The sequence below is a fragment of the Schistocerca cancellata genome, chromosome 1, assembly GCF_023864275.1.
Source record: "Schistocerca cancellata isolate TAMUIC-IGC-003103 chromosome 1, iqSchCanc2.1, whole genome shotgun sequence".
Taxonomy (NCBI): Eukaryota; Metazoa; Arthropoda; class Insecta; order Orthoptera; family Acrididae; genus Schistocerca; species Schistocerca cancellata.
The window spans coordinates 1169756718-1169778025 of NC_064626.1; the positions used below are offsets into that span (position 1 = coordinate 1169756718).

Consider the following 21308-nt stretch of genomic DNA (forward strand, 5'->3'; position numbering starts at 1 on the left):
GAAATTCTCTATGTTTATATTTCAAAAAAACTTTCCAGTAATTCTAAATTCAAGTGAAGATGAAATAATAGGTAAGAATATATGGAAAAACCAATCAAGTACATTTGGATGAATGATGCTGGAGATTTTATTGATAGATAAGCAATTGTTCATGGAGAAGTATTACCTGGAAATAAAAATTATTACATGAAAAAGTTGGATAACAAAAATGTTAACAATTAATTTAGTGATGTTATTAATAATCCAAAAGCTATACTTTATGTAATGAGATGTCTTAATACTTTAACTTATTTAATCAGATATTTGAAAAATTAACCTCCCACGTTTTGGAAATGACAAAAATATGGAAATGTGCTAGTTAATACTTTAATTAATAAATTCCTATTGAAATGTGTCTTCCTGGTTATAACTGTTGTGGTCCAAGAATTAAATTAGACATAAAGTTAGCTAGAGCTGATCAAGGAATGATTCCTTTAGGTGAAGCTTGTAAAAAAACTTAATATTGCATATAGAGACAATAAAGATTTAGAAAAGAAACATGAGGCAGGTATAGAACTTCAGTTACCTGCAAAAGAATATGGCTCATTTGGTGAAAAACTAGCAGCAACAGCAGTAAGAGGAATAATGTCTGAAAAACGAAAATTAGGAATAGGCCTAGAAGATAATGGTTGTGGATTATCCCTTAACTCACAAGGTGACTTTTCTGTAACGTATACTACAAGGTGAGGTCTCTGAGACACTCAACTTTAAACCAAGATTTAAGCTCTAAATCGTTTGAAAATTCAATTTATCTTATATAACATTTATGGTTACAACTACATAAGTGTTGTTTGAACATTCCTTGTTGATTTTATTGCACCAAAAGTATTTTTTTTGTATCAAGCAAAAGTACTTTGTGTTGCTTTTTCAATAGTGCACAAAACGAACTGCTAGAGAACTGAATTTTACGTTCTGAAAAATTATGGTATCTCTGTGGAAAGCAAATTTTCGCATAAAACTAATTTCCAGCGCTTAAACTTGCATATAAATCTGAACTCAATAGCCAGAATAGGAAAGGTTGCAAAATTAATATTCAGTACCGACATCTACATCTTTCTATACCGTCACTCAGAACACATTTAATTTTAACTAATACTAATTATTTTGTTGGAGAAACAGAAAGGTCTTAATCACCATTGTCCTGAAGTTCTTCCTCTGAACGGTGCTCTGGCTCAGTAGCAGAACCATAATCACTGGCTATTGAAAAATCGTTGTTTTCATCGTCTACTTCTGGTTCTATATCATTGACATCATTCTCCATCCACTAACTAAAAGTTTCATCGAACATAGAGTGTGTAAAATTGTCATATTCGTGCTAAAATGTTTTGTTCTGAACTGTCGAAAGTGGGTGTGTAGTTCACGAGGTGCAGTCTAGGAGACCCCATCACATGTCAATAATGTATGTCAACAAAAATCAAATAAAGTGATAATGCAACTGACAATAATAATTTGTAGGACTGGTGATTAAAAGAAGGTCGATCGGTGGTATATAAAAACGTTCTGCCATAATTGACCTACATGAGCGACTCGGGTAATTCAGGCACAGTCTGAGAGACCATACCTTGTGAGTTAAAGAGTTTTAGTTTTTTAATTAAAATCGATAAGATGTTGTTTATCAAATTTTTAACAAAATGTAATGCTTACAAATTGAACTCTATCAATTTTATTCTCTTTGTGTCAATGAAAAAAGTAAAGATAGTTCAAATATTTCTAATAGAGACATAGAAATTAATATCAATATTGGATACAGTTGAGTTCATACAAATCATGCTCTATTATATATGAGTTTTTAAATTTTTCACACTTATGTCTTATGTTACCCTCCATAAGATGGAAAATCAAATAAAGAATTGACAATTATGTTGCAAAGTATTTGATTTTGTAACTGCAAAGAGGAAATAATATTCTACCAAGAAAATAACCTGCTTTTATTTCTTTGTTAGTTTTATTAAATTGAACCTCATCCGTTTCTGACAAATTTGATATGGAAGGATATATACTTAGTAATGGTAAAATAATAAAATTAAGAAAACAACGTACTTCATCCATCAGAATGATATTATGTGGGAAGGAGGTTTAACTGTCAATTTTCCTTAAGCTCTAGTACTGGAAATATTTTGAGATGATCCAATAAAAATGATGGTCGAGCCAAATTAAAACTTTCATTACCAAAAGATGGAAACACTGTTACTGAAAATATGGAAATTAGAATCCCTATAATTAAAAATGAACATGATTATGAACTAGAATTAGTATAAGGAAAATTAAAAATCCTAAATACCAATATCTTTCTTTGAATTACAAACTGCAGAAATTGCTGGATTGAATAATAAAAGTAACTTTGGGTTACATATAACAAAACATTATAATTCAGCAAAATTTGATACATATATTTTCTTATTGTTTTTCAAACAAAAAGAAAAAATAACCAGTTGGTTGAGTTTCTTCATTACTTTGATGACATTAAACTACAAAATATTTATTTTAAAAATGGAAGAAACGTAATTTTTCCACAGGAAGTGTGGAATTTAGAACCTCAAAACAATTTTTCAATAGCTTATGAATTATTTCATGATTTTAAATTTCTAACACAATTAAAAGGGGATACTCACATAAAAATACACAGTTTCATTATGAATTATGCTATTTATGTTGTAACACAGAATGTTTGAAAGAAAACTCCCTAGTTTTAATGTGTCCTAGAATCTGTACAGAGTGGCATACACTATTCTAGTTGGTGGTGTCTAATTCATCAGCTCTCCAAGCTTGGCTCCCCTGCAGTTGGCAGATCTGCTTAACCTTGAGACGGTTCCAGTGCTGTTTTTCTCCTCTGTTCCCTGAGTACATTCAAGGTGTGTGTGCAGTGCAGTGCAGAGCAACTCAGCAACAATGTATACTCCGCAATAGAAAGTGCAGTATGTTATTTGGCTCATGAAAAGTGTCAGTTACAACAGAGCAATGTAATTTTAGATATCAGCAGGGTGGTGAACAACCAACAGCAAAAACTATCCATCATTGGCTAAATTCTTTCAAGGAAACCAGTAGTGTTTTAAAAGCAAAATCACCAGGCAGACTGAGAACTTTTGAAGATGTTGTTGAACAGATCTGTGTTTCGTGTTTTGGAGCCCAAAGAAGTCATCGGCCAGGCATAGTCTACGATTTGGAGTGCCTAAAGGTACTATGTATGATGTTGTGTGCAAAAGACATAAGTTGGGTGTGAGAAATAGAATAATGGCTCAACATGTGCAGGCCAACGAATGGATCCCACTATGATGTATACTAACAATAAATAAAACTTGAAGGAATTTTCCTTCGTTAAGTGTACTCTGATGTAATTTTTCATTAATTTCCCCTATTACATTTGTACTTAAAACTAGGGGGGGCCTTTTGCAAACACACTGTGTAACTCAAAGAACAAATATTGGTACAAATCGAGAAATAACAATGAAATTAACTGCTTTTCTATGATAAAATTCCTTAGGGTACATTAGGTTACATACTGTACTTTTTTTATGGAAAAAAGGAATTTTACTTGCACTATTCAACAGAAAATATTAATTCAGAATTTTTAAAAATATTTATATTTTTTGTTTATTGAATTAGAGACCTTTAGAAATAATATGTAAACAAAAAAAATAATCTTTTAATATTCTTGGTTCATTGTTAAAATCTTTGAATATATTATCATAAATAAAATAAAATGTATGACCGATACATATTTTTATGATATTTCACAAATTCTTTTAAGGTTATAGAAAAGAGAACTTTCACTTTTCTGTTTCTTCCCACATTTCTAACAAATCTTTATTATAACCACACAATTCAAATTCATGTATATTTTCACATAAATTCTTTTGATATAAATGATAACATCATTATGTTCTACAGTGCTCAAATGCTCTATAATTAAAGATGGTTTAAAACAGTATTTGCAAATAAATATTTTAAATTGTTCCTCTCTTGGCTTATTATTTCTTGTAACTAAAATATTTTTCTGGCATTTAAATTCATCAAAAGCATAGGTCATATTAATAAATTAGATTTCTTGGAACTGCGAAATTAATAGAATGCTAGGTTTGGGTGGGCTAATTAGTAATGTTTTTTGTTATAATTTACAAGGAAAAATTTTATTGGATTTGAAAAATGAAAAAGGATCGAATTTTAAAAATAAAAAATTAAAATCTATTAGATTATTAAGAACAAAATATGAAAACTATTAGATTAGTTAAAAATTATTAGATTTAAAAAAAACTATTAGTTTTTAAAGACTAACAAGTATTAGTTTTTTAAAAATGAATAATAAAAAAATATATTACATTTAAAAAAACGAGTTCGCATATTTAATATTTAGTCTCAAAAAAGGTTTTTTGTTTGGGAGTTTTTTAATGTTTTATGTTCTGTTAAAATTATAAATTTTAATTGGCATATTTGTTGATGTAATTTGATTAAAATTAATGAATAAAATAGATTAATTTTAGGACATTTTTGAATAAAAAGGGTTATTATTTGAAGCCAGGTAAAACGAGAGCCACACACATATAGATTGTTGAAGGTCTCATTTCATTTCTGCTTTACACATCGCTGCTGATTCCACATAAAACACAGATGCACCTGATATCAATGGTCCTTTGGTTTTCTTTCTGCCCCTTTCAGCTTCAATTTACATAATATATATCACAGCTGGGGATTCTCTGTAGTGTATGTTCTTTCAGACAAGTTGTAACAAAATCACTTAATAATGCTCTTGGTTGCTGGAGTGTGCTACTGTCGTCTATCCTACCAGCAAAGTGAATTTCAGCATCAAGTAAAGTCAGTCTGAATAGTTGAATTTCTTCACGAACAGTGCTAGTGTTTGGTACAACTTTGTGTAATTAGGCTGGCGACCATTGTGTTTTATCTAATTTCATTTTACATATAGATACTAGAATCTTGGTTCGAATTCATTTTGTTCTGCTACTGCTTCCTTTCAACAGCATAGTTTCGAGAACCGAAAACATTCTGATACCTTTCCATGAAGAATGACTACAGTCAAATTAAAATACATTCACAGGATAACATTATCAGTCTATTGCTAACAACATATTAGTTGAAGTGTTATACCTTCTCTCTGCATTTTGCTGCTATCACCCACTGACAATATTTTCCTGAAGACAACACCATTGTCAGTGGACAATCTGGTATCAGTGCTGGCCCGTGTAATAAATTTCTTCCGAATACCGAGATTATTAACGGTGCTACTACGCCTCCTTGCACTGCACACTTCTCTGCTGAACATTCGGCACCCAGTATATAGAACTGGGTTTTATTAGTGAAATGTTTCTAGAACCAAAATTATATCTAAGAAGACTTGAGACTGATTGTATCTTGGTTGTTAGTGGCTCAATTTCGAAAGAATTTCATAATCCAAGCTGCCTGTATGCATACACGGCTTGCAAGAAGAATACAGCTCAAGCTGAGCAATCACATCCTCCAAATGCCACTTTAAGCGTGGAAAGTATTTGTCTCTATGGGAAGTTGATTTCAGAAATAAGAATATAGAAAGAAGGATCTTACCCAATGTTTTCCCCAACCGATGGCTGTGACGTTGGCATTGTCTGGAACCTCTTCATCCTTTTCTGGCAGTTGTATTGGCGCCACTGTGACGCCGTCAATCGGAAAAGCTGGTGATACCTGCAAAGGCATGAACTTTTCTTATTTCGTAATATAGATTTTTTTGTAAAAAATGGTAATTGAATTTCATCGAATTAAATTAGACTAGGCAATGAAATTTTTTAAAGAAATCCCTGATGGAAAGAAAATTATAGTTCTATAGAAGAACAGGAAGAAGTACCAAATGGGGATGATGTATTGAAATCAGTAAAGCAAAATTTGGGGGTAAAGGTAAACAATAAATTGTCAATGTTTTATAAAATACATGATGGAATTCTGTTCTGGAGGGTCCTTGAAAAAACAAGCATATTTCACATTCTAAGAGCAGAATCACTTGCATTTAAACATTAGCAACAACCTCTACAAAAAATAGCGTGAAATCAGCGGAAGAAATAACCAGTGAGTTACAAAGTGCTATCAGCAGTCCGGCTAGCTCAATGACTATGCATAGGCAGTTAAATGAATGAGTTTCAATAGCCGAGTAGCTCCTCACAAGCCATGTATTTCTGTAGCCAGTGCTAAGTGATACATCAGGTAGCGTAACGAGAGACTCTAAGGCTGAGTGGAAGACTGAAAATCAGCGAGTTGTAGTGATGAACCACACTGTACCCTGTCAATCTGATCGACGGGTCTGGGTTTAGTGAATACCTAGAGAACTTTATCTGTCATCGCGTGCAGTGCCAACAGTGAAGTATAAGGACTTGGTGCATGGTGCAGGGGTATTTCTCCTGGTTAGTGTATGGTCTACTTATTGAATTTATGAAAGAATAAATGCAGGACGATATGAACACATGTTGCAGAATTGTGTGCGAACAGCAGAGGAACATCTGAGGGATGATGATTGTTTATTTCAGCATGACAGTGCAGGGACTGGCCTGCCCATAGTCCCGACATGAAACAATGGAACACCTTTGTTCTCAGCGATTTTGAGGAAATATGGGCTGCCATCGCTTGATAGATATTAACACATCTCGTTGAAAAGTTCAAGCCGTCATAACGGTGAATAGTGTGCATTTTTGAATACACCATATATTAGTGTACTAGAGATGGGCAAAACTGTTCTTTTCAGAGATTGGATCAGAACTGTTCACTCCCTGAAATGAATTAGCTCTTTTTCATGACTCACCACTCATTTACAATATAAAATAAATGGAAGGCACATTGCCCTTTAAACTTGGTTTATTCCAGTACTATACCTGTATTTTGATCTTATTTGATCCTATTTTGAAGTAACACAGATAATGAGTAAGAATTTTGTATTGTTTATTGAAATTTCCACGATATGACAAAGTTTTTGATTATTGATTTATTTTGCACTATCGTGGTTTTTTGGGTGATCGGAAAATGTTGTAACTTGAGATTTACATTAACAATATATTTGGCTATAACGTATTAAAATTTCATTAACCTCATACAAATACATCGCAAGCCATATATTTTTAAAGTGAACGTTTCCTTTCGAAGACGCCTAAAATCGCAAAATCCGTACCAGAATAAGAAAAAAAAATATAAATTTGACTGTAAAACGAAAGTGCTGCATATAGCCTTACGCAGAATAAAACAAGGAAAATATTGGTGTATCACATTTTGCGATACGTTTATCGGTTCGCTCGTAATTAAAGCGTAAATTCGAGTGTCTATAATAAAAATCCTATAGTAAGAGGAGTCATCAGGAACCTAATCTAATCAGTTTAAACAAATAAAAATAAAATAAAAACAATTGATGTATACATAACATAATAATGTAATATACATAGCGGCATTACTACGAAGAACAATATCCAGTGGGGACGAACTCCGATGCAGAGGCGCTGAGTCGAGCAGGTCGAGCCGCGAGCTATATTACTGCGTGAGCTGAGACCGCAGAGACCACAGTGACACCTGAGTCGCTTTGCTCGACACTCTGGCTAGAGTCGAGACGGTGGGGCGAGCGTTGAGCGGGCGAGTTCCGAGGGAGGGGGTAGCGGTGAACTCACCCGCTCCGAGACAAATAGTTCGTTCCCTTGCGAGCGGGTTTTTGCAAGTAGTTCCTATGTTATCCGCTAGGTGGCTCTCTGTCCTGTTGCTCGCATCAACTGCCCAGAGGGCAGGACGTGCGACTGAAACGATCGCCGACAGAGTGCGGCATATGTGAAACACAAAATCCAATGGGGCACTGCACAATGCAGGCAGCCAAGGTAGAAGCAGGGCAGAGGCCGGCGCTGGCTGTGTTGTGTGGCGTGCACTGTGCTGTGACCAGCAGAGGCGCTGCTGATATGCTCCGTCTCTCTCTCTCTCTCTCTCTCTCTCTCTCTCTCTCTCTCTGCCGTGGGAAACGTTTGGAGCTACCGTTCTTTTTTTCTGAATCACTGATTGTTCACTCCTTTGAAAGATTGAACTCTATGAATTAGTTCAAGAGCGGATCCCCCATCTCTATAGTGTACCTTAATAGGTATCCAGGTTGTTTTGATCAGGTAGTGTAAATTGACGATTAAGGAGAAAACTGGCCATCAATCCGTAACGTTAATAAACATAAAGGTCCCCTGATTTGTGCTTTTAACATACCAAACATATTTACACCGCTAGTAATCAGTACCTATTGTCTAATATTCACTGACCGAGTACATCCACAAATCTTACACCCTGTTGGACTGTTGAGTTAACGTTGTGCGCTAAAAGCTAAAAATAATAAAAAGAGAACCGGACAGGATGAAGCATCGTTTACCAACCATGGACAAATGAGCCTTCGTAATAAGCACTATTGGTCAGCTGAGAAACCCACGCTCGCCGAGAGAAGTGGACAAACGATTTTTGTCCGGCAATGTGAGCAGCGGGCGTTTCAAGGGGCGTATTAATAGTCACTATTTTGTTGGTAGGACTCCAAATAGCCACAAATATTCCTTCAGTCCATTCTGTTTGTTTGCGTCGGAAGATATTTTTGTTCGTATATACAGGAAGTTCTTCCATAGGCTCTCTTGAGTTCCTGTAGGTGAACTTTCCCTGTCAGTAGATTCGATGATTTCACCTAGGTACTTGAAATACGGATTCTTTCGCTTTAACCTGCTTTGCGGACAGTTTATCGATGTTATTATCAGTACATTATTTTGGTATGCTTTCACGGCTGTCTCCTACGTCATTCAGACTTCTGGAGTCTTTTCAGTAGTTTCACCGTTCTTCCTTCTGTTGTATCCACTGGCGGGCCACAGTCATCTTCTTAGATTCCACCATTTCCCTTCTCTTTTCAAAGATTCAGTGCAGTTGAAATATTATCGATTATTACTGAACTCTCTCGACATGAATCCACATTACGAAATACCAGCAATACTGACCTTGAGCACGGCGATGTCGTTGACCCAGGAATCACTGGCGTCATAACCCTCATGAGAGCTTATGAATGTCACCGTGTGTCGGGTGCCGCCTTCACTGAGGGTGTTGGTACCAGCTAGCACCTCGTACGTGTCCTCGCTGCTGCCAAAACAAACCAAGAGTGCGTCACATCTCTGCAGAAGAGAACTACGTGTAACTTGTTAGTTAGACAGAGCTATTTTCACTTAGACAACGCTTAGTGTGATGTGTTATCGGCTTATATAACGTACAGGACTTAATGAAAAAGCATTACAAAAAAAGTCAGAAAAACTAAAGTTATCAGTAACTCGACACTTCGTTTGGACGACATAGACTTTTACTAGGCAAAGCTCTATTCGAGGTATTTACATTCCTGTGGGTATTGATACTGACATTGTCAGTTATAAGGGGATCAACTGTTCAACCTGCAAACAAATCACAAACAGTATGCCAGTTTTCATTATTGTGGTTAGATTTATAAACTGCTAAATCTGAAGCAGACCCCTCCATTCTTGGAAGGAGGTGTTTCTGTTTTGTATTCTCGATAGGTTCACATACGAGAAAATTAGTAAGCCGGTAGTAAAAAGTACAGCGAAATTTTCTAAACTAAATCCGTGAAGTAGTACTACCACAATGTTCTTGTCTTTGCGTTTTTTGGACGACTCTGGTCTTATGCAACAATATTGTAAGGACTGGCAAAAATCCAGCTCATACACCTCACAAATCACTCCTTGTCTCAGACAGCCTCTGACAAATCTACAGATTTATACTTAGCAGTCCTTTAATTCTTTAATTAATCGTAATATTTTTCATATGCTAAGTTCAGAAATGCAGATGGTTTCCCTGACCTCATAAGATCCTTCTTTTTTCACAAAATGATGTTGAAGAACAACAGAATTCATACAAACAACGCGTACATTAAAAAAGTTATTTAAAAACCGTGATAATGTAAGGTACTCCCAAGACTATAAAGAAGTATCATTCTTCAGTTCTAAGAAGAATGTCTCTATTTGTAACTTTTCCTTGTTTTTTCAGCCTGAGGATACTGTCTGTGCAGCAATCTGCAATAGTCATCTGTCGTGCCGCCATCCCAACGGGCCTGGAAGATCTGTTTCATTTCCTTAGTGTTTTCATGGAACCATTCGCTCTGTCTCTCACTCACAGTACATAGATCGTATTGGCAAAGATGACACTGGATGCAAGAAAACGCAGCTCTTTGAGGTACCCAGCACTTTGTAGTTATCCAGTACGTTTTTTTAACTATATTCTCTCCGAATAAGGTGGCGCACTGGTTGCCCACCCTGGACTCCCATTCGGCAGGACGACGGTTCAAACCTGCGTTCGGGAATCGTTATATAATTTTTCTACGATTACCTTAAACCCCGGGATGGTTCCTTTGACAGGACGTGGCCGATTTTGTTCCCCATTCTTCACTCGTCTCTAACGACCTCAATGTCAACGGAACCTTAAACCATATCTTTCCTCCTTTTCTTACTATGTTCTCGTAATTAGGGCCTTTGCAGTTGCTGAAAAACTTGTTGATTACTTCTTTAAAGGGCCTCCAAGCAGACTTTGTCAGGTAATTCATTTTGTCTTCAAATGTTTCGTCTTTCATCAGTTTCCAAATGTCTGGGGCGACGAAAAGTCCCTTTCGCTTAGCTTCTGATATCTGCGGAATCTTACTTGTCATATACTTGAAACCATTTTTGGTGGGGCTTTATTAACTGTATCATAATGGCAAGTTTTATGTGAATCTACAAAAAACTTCATTTTTAACAAATATTTTCCATCAGCAACTCCTGTGCCAACCTCTCCATCTAACAGCAGCGCCTGCACCAACTGGCCTCAGTTATCTGATCTACAGGTTGATAATTTATTGAACTGTATGAAATAAAATCGTTATAAATTCTGAATCTTAGGTAATCGCAGAAAAATTATATAACGATTCCCGAAGTTTCAGAAGATAGCCGTACCATAGGTACGACCACAACGGAGGGGTATCTGTTGAGAGGCCAGACAAACGTGTGGTTCCTGAAGAGGGGCAGCAGCCTTTTCAGTAGTTGCAAGGGCAATAGTCTGGATGATTGACTGATCTGGCCTTGTAACAATAACCAAATCGGCCTTGCTGTGCTGGTACTGCGAACGGCTGAAAGCAAGGGGAAACTACGGCCGTAATTTTTCCCGAGGGCATGCAGCTTTACTGTATGATTAAATGATGATGGCGTCCTCTTGGGTAAAATATTCCGGAAGTAAAATAGTCCCCCATTCGGATCTCCGGGCGGGGACTACTCAAGAGGATGTCGTTATCAGGAGAAAGAAAACTGGCGCTCTACGGATCGGAGCGTGGAATGTCAGATCCCTTAATCGGGCAGGTAGGTTAGAAAATTTGAAAAGGGAAATGGAAAGGTTAAAGTTACATATAGTGGGAATTAGTGAAGTTCGGTGGCAGGAGGAACAAGACTTTTGGTCACGTGACTACAGGGTTATAAACACAAAGTCAAATAGGGGTAATGCAGGAGTGGGTTTAATAATGAATAGGAAAATAGGAACGCGGGTAAGCTACTACAAACAGCATAGTGAACGCATTATTGTGGCCAAGATAGATACGAAGCCCACACCTACTACGGTAGTACAAGTTTATATGCCAACTAGCTCTGCAGATGACGAAGCAATTGAAGAAATGTATGATGAAATAAAAGAAATTATTCAGATAGTGAAGGGAGACGAAAATTTAATAGTCATGGGTGACTGGAATTCGAGTGTAGGAAAAGGGAGAGAAGGAAACGTAGTAGGTGATTATGGATTGGGGGTAAGAAATGAATGAGGAAGCCGGCTGGTAGAATTTTGCACAGAGCACAACTTAATCATAGCTAACACTTGGTTTAAGAATCATGATATAAGCTTGTATACATGGAAGAACCCTGGAGATACTAAAAGGTATCAGATAGATTATACAATGGTAAGACAGAGATTTAGGAACCAGGTTTTAAATTGTAAGACATTTCCAGGGGCAGATGTGGACTCTGACCACAATCTATTGGTTATGACCTGTAGATTAAATCTGAAGAAACTGCAAAAAGGTGGGAATTTAAGGATATAGGACCTGGATAAACTGAAAGAACCAGAGGTTGTACAGAGTTTCAGGGAGAGCATAAGGGAACAATTGACAGGAATGGGGGAAAGAAATACAGTAGAAGAAGAATGGGTAGCTCTGAGGGATGAAGTAGTGAAGGCAGCAGAGGATCAAGTAGGTAAAAAGACGAGGGCTAGTAGAAATCCTTGAGTAACAGAAGAAATATTGAATTTAATTGAAGAAAGGAGAAAATATAAAAATGCAATAAATGAAGCAGGCAAAAAGGAATACAAACGTCTCAAAAATGAGATAGACAGGAAGTGCAAAATGGCTAAGCAGGGATGGCTAGAGGAGAAATGTAAGGATGTAGAGGCTTATCTCACTAGGGGTAAGATAGATACTGCCTACAGGAAAATTAAAGAGACCTTTGGAGATAAGAGAACCACTTGTATGAACATCAAGAGCTCAGGTGGAAACCCAGTTCTAAGCAAAGAAGGGAAAGCAGAAAGGTGGAAGGAGTATATAGAGGGTCTATACAAGGGCGATGTACTTGAGGACAATATTATGGAAATGGAAGAGGATGTAGATGAAGATGAAATGCGAGATATGATACTGCGTGAAGAGTTTGACAGAGCACTGAAAGACCTGAGTCGAAACAAGGCCCCCGGAGTAGACAACATTCCATTGGAACTACTGACAGCCTTGGGAGAGCCAGTCCTGACAAAACTCTACCATCTGGTGAGCAAGATGTATGAAACATGCGAAATACCCTCAGACTTCAAGAAGAATATAATAATTCCAATCCCAAAGAAAGCAGGTGTTGACAGATGTGAAAATTACCGAAGAATCAGTTTAATAAGCCACAGCTGCAAAATACTAACACGAATTCTTTGCAGACGAATGGAAAAACTAGTAGAAGCCGACATCGGGAAAGATCAGTTTGGATTCCGTAGAAATACTGGAACACGTGAGGCAATACTGACCTTACGACTTATCTTAGAAGGAAGATTAAGGAAAGGCAAACCTACGTTTCTAGCATTTGTAGACTTAGAGAAAGCTTTTGACAATGTTGACTGGAATACTCTCTTTCAAATTATAAAGGTGGCAGGGGTAAAATACAGGGAGCGAAAGGCTATCTACAATTTGTACAGAAACCAGAAGGCAGTTATAAGAGTCGAGGGACATGAAAGGGAAGCAGTGGTTGGGAAGGGAGTAAGACAGGGTTGTAGCCTCTCCCCGATGTTATTCAATCTGTATATTGAGCAAGCAGTAAAGGAAACATAAGAAAAATTCGGAGTAGGTATTAAAATCCATGGAGAAGAAATAAAAACTTTGAGGTTCGCTGATGACATTGTAATTCTGTCAGAGACAGCAAAGGACTTGGAAGAGCAGTTGAACGGAATGGATGGTGCCTTGAAGGGAGGATATAAGATGAACATCAACAAAAGCAAAACGAGGATAATGGAATGTAGTCGAATTAAGTCGGGTGATGTTGTGGGTATTAGATTAGGAAATGAGACACTTAAAGTAGTAAAGGAGTTTTGCTATTTGGGGAGCAAAATAACTGATGATGGTCGAAGTAGAGAGGATATAAAATGTAGACTGGCAATGGCAAGGAAAGCGTTTCTGAAGAAGAGAAATTTGTTAACATCGAGTATAGATTTAAGTGTCAGGAAGTCATTTCCGAAAGTATTTGTATGGAGTGTAGCCATGTATGGAAGTGAAACCTGGACGGTAAATAGTTTGGGCAAGAAGAGAATAGAAGCTTTCGAAATATGGTGCTACAGAATAATGCTGAAGATTAGATGGGTAGATCACATAACTAATGAGGAAGTATTGAATAGGATTGGGGAGAAGAGAAGTTTGTGGAACAACTTGACCAGAAGAAGGGATCGGTTGGTAGGACATGTTCTGAGGCATCAGTATTGGAGGGCAGCGTGGAGGGTAAAAATCGTAGGGGGAGACCAAGAGATGAATACACTAAGCAGATTCAGAAGGATGTAAGTTGCATTAGGTACTGGGAGATGAAGAAGCTTGCACAGGATAGAGTAGCATGGAGAGCTGCATCAAACCAGTCTCAGGACTGAAGACCACAACAACAACAACTTCTGAATGGTTTGCGTTAGGACGTTCAAAGTGCACAGTTGGCCGCGGAGCATGATGGGACTTAGTATGTGCAAGCGCACGCACCTTGTTGTTGTCGGCCATTTGCACGTGAAAATGTCACGGTACAGCGTGCCTGAGAGTATAGCGTTTGTGAAGGCTTATTATGCGAACAATAACAGTCCAACAGCGGCCCAAAGTAAGTTTACGACTGAAGTCAAGCTGAAGACAACCGATCCATGTGTGCTGACAATCAAGATTTTGATTCGCAGGCCTGAGAGAATGGGTAGTGTTGGTGATGAGAGTGTTTGCGATGTCGGTCGTCTAAAAACGGTGAAAACGTCTGAAAACATCGAGAAGACATGCGCTATATTTCAGACCAGCCCCAGGAATCGATCAGACGAGTTGCACAACAGGTAGGAATCAACTGGGAGGCACTGCAACAAATTATTATTGAATAACTGCATCTCTTCCCATAGAAGTGACAAACAGGACTTTGATGTGAATATGGTTTGGTTTAGCGAGGAAGTCCACTTTCATTTCGATGGGTTTGTTAAAAAGCAAAATTGGCGCATAAGGGGGACTGAGAATCCACAGAATCCGCACTTCGTGATCGAGAAGTCTCTTTTAATCTGCCAGGAAGTTTCAGTCTCTTCACCCTCAACAAGTAACTGTGTGGTGTGGAACGTCCAGTCACTGAATAACAATGTGATATTCCTTGATGGTACGGTGATCACCGAACGGTACGTGAAAGTTTTGGTAGGTGATTTCACCTCCATTACACAAATTGACCCTGATTTCGACAAGATATGGTTCATGCAAGACGGATCTCGACCCCATCGAAACAGGAGAATGTCTGATGTCCTGGAGGAGCACTCTGGGCACCGCATTCTGCCTCCGGGGTACCCAGAGGCCACTGGCGAACGCCTTGATTAGCCGCCATTTTATCCGGATCTGGACACATGCGACTCCTTTTTGTGGGGCTATATTAAAGAAAAGGTGTAGAGCAATAACTCCAAAACCATTGCTGAGCTGAAAACAGTCACTGAGGAGTTCATCGGCAGCATCGATGTTCCCTAACTTTAGCGGGTCATGTAGAATTCCGTTATTCGTCTGCGCCACATCATCGCCAATGATGGCAGGCACATCGAACATGTCATAATCTAAGGCCGAATACATGCAGTGACGTTTACACGTTGAATAAAGTGTGTGCACGCCGTAATTTGTAACTAATTTTTTTTCGTATAGTTCAATAATTCTCACCCTATATATATTTCAGTCTCGAACAAACGTGCACATAAGTTGCCCGTGACGTTGTCGCAGTATGTATGCAATTTGTGCATCCTTCCAACTAGCAAGGGATTCCTTCAAACCTGGATCGTAATGACCTAAGCCCTTTCACAGGACCTACTTCCGTCTGACCCCCGGATAGTATACTGTAGTACATAGAAATCGGTGACTCATAGCATCTGATCTATTCTTGTTAAGTTGACTGATGACTACAACAGTGGAGAAGAATATCCAACCACAACAATAATATTAGACGGTTGTCAATAAATGAACTACACTGAAGAGCCAAAGAAACTGGTACATCTGCCTAATATTGTGTAGGGGCCCCCACGAGCACGCAGAAGTGCCGCAACACGACTTTGCTTGGACTCGACTACCGTCTGAAGTAGTACTGGAGGGAAATGGCACCATGAATCCTGCAGGGGTGTCCATAAACCCTTAAGAGTACGAGTGGGTGGAGATCTCTTACGTACAGCACGTTGCAATGCATCCCAGATATGCTCAATAATGTTAATGTCTGGTGAGTTTGGTGGCCAGCGGAAGTGTTTTAACTCAAAGAGTGTTCGTGGAGCCACTCTGTAGCAATTCTGGACGTGTCGGGTGTCGCATTGTCCTGATGGAGTTATCCAAGTCCGTCGAAATGCACAATGGATATGAATGGATGCAGGTGATCAAACAGGATGCTTACGTACGTGTCACCTATCAGAGTCGTATCTAGACGTATCAGGGGTTCCATATAACTGTAACTGCAGACGCCCTACACCATTACAGAGCCTCCACTAGCCTGAAAAGTCCCCTGCTGCCACACCTGGCAATTATTAACCTAGTAGAGTGGGAGAGCCGCGCGGGATTAGCCGAGCGGTCTAGGGCGCTGAAGTCATGGACTGTGCGGCTGGTCCCGGTGGAGGTTCGAGTCCTCCCTCGGGCATGGGTGTGTGTGTTTGTCCGTAGGATAATTTAGGTTACGTAGTGTGTAAGCTTAGGGACTGATGACCTTAGCAGTTAAGTCTCATACGATTTCACACACATGTGAACATCAGAGTGGGAGAACCATTTTAAAAGTCTGCTAACAAAACAAAGGACAGAGTACAGCGAAATAAAACAGGAGATATGGGAGAACCAGGATGGTGTAAAAGCACAGGAATAACCATGAAAGAGCTACAGAATGCAGCTACACGAAAGAAATTTGGGTTATAATCAAGTCCTGGAAATGCACCAGCAGAGTTAGTAAGGTATGACCCCAAGCAGTCTATGAACATCTAAGAAAGTTATTTAATAAATGTATGTGGTATGGGTAGGAAATTCCACCAGTGTGAAACGTTGCGTATCTAAGCCCCATACATAAGAAAGAAAGTGTGTAGCAATGATCTCAGCATCAGTTTTTTCCAACTAGGTTGCAGTGGAAGTGTAGCACAGCCATAGACATTATTTTTATTCATTCTTTATTACTAGATGGGCATTCTGTTAGTAAAAGGGTGAATGGTCTTTCAGACCATGATGCACAAATTTTAACACTTAAAGGCTTTTGTACTCAAACAAATGTCCCATATAATTACAAACCATGTAGGAAAGCTAATCCAAAGGCAATAGGGAGTTTTTAAACCTCGTTAAGGAACAAGAGTGGCAGGATGTTTATAAATCCGATAATATAGATGAAAAACATAATTCTTTCCTTAACACATTTCTCATGCTCTCTGAGAGTTGCTTTCCATTAGAACGTTCTAAACGGGGTACTAGCAGCCTGGGTGGCTGACTAGTGGGATAAGGATATCATGTAGAACAAAGCGGGAATTATAACAAAATGTTGGAAGTAGTGACAATCAAGCTACCGTAACCTATTACAAACAGTATTGTAAGGTGCTTCGAAAAGTTATTAGGAAGGCAAAGTGTATGTGGTACGCAAATAGAATAGCTAATTCACAGGATAAAATTAAAACCATGTGGTCAGTTGTGAAGGTAACTGTCTGGCCAGCAGCACAAAGTCGACGATGTAAAGTCAGTTCGTAGTAAAAATATTTCTGTTACTGATAAGTCAGATATATGTACAGTATTTAACAATCATTTTCTGAACATCGCTGGTGAATTAAATAAAAATTTAGTTTCTACAGGGAGTCATATAACTCTCTTGAAAAATCCCTTTCCGAGACTGGTGTCTAAAATACTCCTCTGTGACAAGGGTGAGATTGAGTCAATAATTTAATCACTTAAGACTAAGGAATCTTATTGATGTGATGGAGTGCCTAGCAGAATATTAAAGTAATGTGCTGCACATAGCCCTGTACTTAACACTATTTGCAAATTTTCCTTTAAGAATGGTCAGTTTCCTGAACGAGTAAAGTACTCAATAGCAAAGTCGCTTTACCAACAGGGAGAAAGGAATAATGTAGACAATTTTAGACCTATTTCTATGCCATCAGTGTTTGCTAAAAAGTTATTGAAATGGCTGTGTATGTAAGGATAATTGATCGTTTTATATAACATAATTTGCTATATAGTGTACAGTTTGGTTTTAGAAGTCGCTTAAGAAATGAAAATGCTATGTTCTCTTTCCTCTGTGAGGTACTGGATGGATTGAACAAAAGGTTTCGAGCGCTAGGCATATTTTTTGATTTAACTAAGGCGTTTGATTGTGTTGATCACAAAATATTGCTCCAGAAGTTGAACCATTACAGAATATAGAGAGTAGCTCACAATTGGTTCACCTCTTACATTAACAACAGACAGCAAAAGGTCATTATTCACAGCGTTGAGAATGTCTGTGGGGTGGGGTCTGAGCTGGGTACAGTCAAATGGGGGGGGGGGGGGGGGCTGGGGGGCTGCGTGTGCCCCAGCGATAAGTGTTGGGGCTAATCCTGTTCCTTATTTACGTAAATGATATGCCTTCTAATATGAAGGGTAATTCTAAAATATTTCAGATAGATAGTAAACTGTCGTGTAAAGTCCACGTTCATGACCTTGTTCAAAGATTTAATGCTGCCATTTTTACTATTCGAGCGGTATCTGAAGTAAGTGATCGTTCAGCACGAAAATTAGTCTACTTTGCTTATTTCCATTCTCTTATGTCGTATGGTATTACATTTTGGGGTAACGCTTCCCATTCTAAAGGGATGTTTTTGGCTCAGAAACCGGCAGTTCGGGTAATAAGTGACGTAAGTTCGCGAACCTCTTGTCGACCCCCGTTCATGAGTCTGGGTATTTTGACATTGGCCTCTCAATATATATATTCCTTACTGTCGTTTCTTGTTGACAATATCAGCTTATTCCCAAGAATCAGCATCTTTCGCTCAGTTAATACTAGGCAGAAATCCATTCTGTATTTGGATCACACGTCCATAAGTCTTGTGCAGAAAGGTGTGCATTATACTGCTGCAGCCATTTTCAATAAGCTACCATAAGAATTCAAAAATCTTAGCAGTAATCTACATGTTTTCAAATCAAAACCGAAGAGTTTCGTCATGGGTCACTCGTTCTATTCTGTTGAGGAGTTCCTTGAAAAATAAAGCTGATTCTAATGTTACATTGCTGACTGCGTTTACTTAAACTTATGACTTTACTTTTTTGTGTTCATAATCATTTTATTTTATGTGTTATTACTTTTATGTTGTGATTTCACGTACTGACACGTTCCATGACCTCGGAGATTTGCTCCTCAATGTGGTCCTACGGAACTAGACGCGCAAATGAAATAAAATAATGTGTCACAAGTACAATTAGCAGGCTGTAAGATAGGATATTGAAATCAGGATTAGAGAAAAATGTTCAAATGTGTGTAAATTCCTAAGGGACGAGTTCATCGGCCCCTTGACTTACACACTACTTAAACTATCTTATGCTAAGAACAGTACACGTACCCATACCTGAAGGGGGACTCGAACCTCCGGCGGGGGTTGTCAATCAAGTGCGAGAACAAAGTGACTTCGTAAGAGGTAGGTCATATGTAGGTAACACCTTTACCCTAAGACAGATCATGGAGACGAGATAGGAAAGGAATACAAGCAGTCATTTGGTTTTATATATCTTGAGAAAACGCAATGTCTCTAAAGCTATTCTTCGAGTGCTGTGGTCCAGGGAACTGCCAAAAAATAGTGTAAGAAATATGATAAAATTTTACATGTTGGGAGAATGTGTCTTTAAAGTGGGGACAGAACTTTCTAGGGAGGTTTTCAGAATAACTAAAGGACTATAACAAGGGTGCTGTCTATCCCCACATTCTTTAAGATATATGTTAAGAAGGCGCTGATCTGTGGTATAGGAAGTGCATGGACGTGGACACTGAAGTAGGAAACCACCATATGTACACACTTTTCCAAGATGACCAGTTTGCTGTAGCAATTGATGAAGATGATATAATAATCTTATATGCGTAGGAAGTTGTTGGAAGAGTATAAAAAGTGGGGTTTAAAAATTAATTTTGAGAGGGTGGAATCTCTGTGTTCTAGACAGGGGAGAAGTCACTTGGACATTTGTGGATATCATATGAAAGTGTGTGAAGAGTTTGAATACCTGAGTAGTATCTTATCACGTGATGGAAGATGTAACAGAGATATCTAACAATGTATCAGGCATCAGGCAGGTAAGGGCAGCTACCCACAAATCAAATTCTGTACTTTGGTCTTCAAAAATGAGTTTAAATATTAAAATGCTTTCATAGAAATCCATTGTGGAACCAATAACAGTGTATGGGACAGAGTTCTGCGAATTCACAGAAAGAAGGAAAAAGAGACTTGGAGCGTCAGTAATGGACCACTTGAGAAGGGCAAGTAGAATTTTCCGACTTAGCACATAAGAAATGAGGAAATAAGATAAAGGCTGTAAATCATTACAGTATTGTGGATAGAATGAAAGAAAGACAGCAAGGATGGTTAGGGCGTGTCGAAACAATGGAATAAGGCAGATGCTCGGCGAAAGTACTTTCATGGCAACCTCCTGGAAGGGAAAGAGGGTGAAGACCACAGAAAGGGTGACTAAGCGGTCTCCAAGAAGTTATGGAGGGAAGAAAAACAGCAGAGGAGGAAGAATGGTGAGATCGAGGCATTTCTCGATAGGGATGCAGGATGAGGCGACAGCTGTAGTACCACTGCAAGAAGAAGAAGTCCAAGTGTGTCAGTGGTATACCAGGAAAATTACCAGTGGATTGAGGAAAAGAGAGTGTTAGAGGTTGAAAGGTCTCTGTTGGATTCCTTTCATGTTTAATTTCTTAAATCTGTTGCCATTTATGGAATAAATTCCTCTTCTAAATGTACTGTGGCGTTTCTGACTATCTGGGAGGAGACTGAGCAGTGGAACGTGTTACTTTTACACATAAACAAGAACGATTTGTCACACTACTACACTTTAAAGCACAGTTTATATGTAATTCTTATATGTAATTCATGTCACACAGTCTCATACGGAACCTACATCCGCTTTCTTTCATATACTGTATATGATAAGATACTGTCATCCCCCTTCCCTTTTATGTGAGAGGATGAATGAGCATATGTATTTCTAGTTGCATGCTTGAGGGTAGCAGACAAGGCTGTCTGCTAGAGAACAGTAGGACCAACGTCGGAACAGGTAGCTACGCTTCCTAAAAGCAAAGAGGTTTCTATCCTTAGTATGGTCCTGTCCGTCCGTTGTCATGTTGGTATAGGAAGCTGCCCCTCTGGCCACTTCCGTTGGTCTTTGTGGGCCACCGTCAGGAAGCACGCTCGGCAGTAGGGCAGTTGCAGTGTGGCCGTGGCGAGCGTCTGAAGTGGTAAGATCTCCGGCTAAGCGCGTGTCTGTTAAGTCCGTAGGACAATGGATTTCTTAAGTTCAGCCTAACTGAAAATTTAATCACTTTTATTTC

General features: G+C 38.5%; 1 protein-coding gene across 1 annotated transcript in view; it reads right to left on the reverse strand.

The window, feature by feature from the left end:
* LOC126139575 (trypsin-like) overlaps positions 1-21308 on the reverse strand; it is a 122809-nt gene that overhangs the window by 29554 nt on the left and 71947 nt on the right. Inside the window, exons 5-6 of the mRNA XM_049915228.1 lie at positions 8997-9135; positions 5593-5709 (exon numbers count right to left, since the gene is read on the reverse strand). Coding sequence (XP_049771185.1) covers positions 5593-5709; positions 8997-9135 — 256 coding nt within the window. The remainder of the gene's footprint in view (positions 1-5592; positions 5710-8996; positions 9136-21308) is intronic.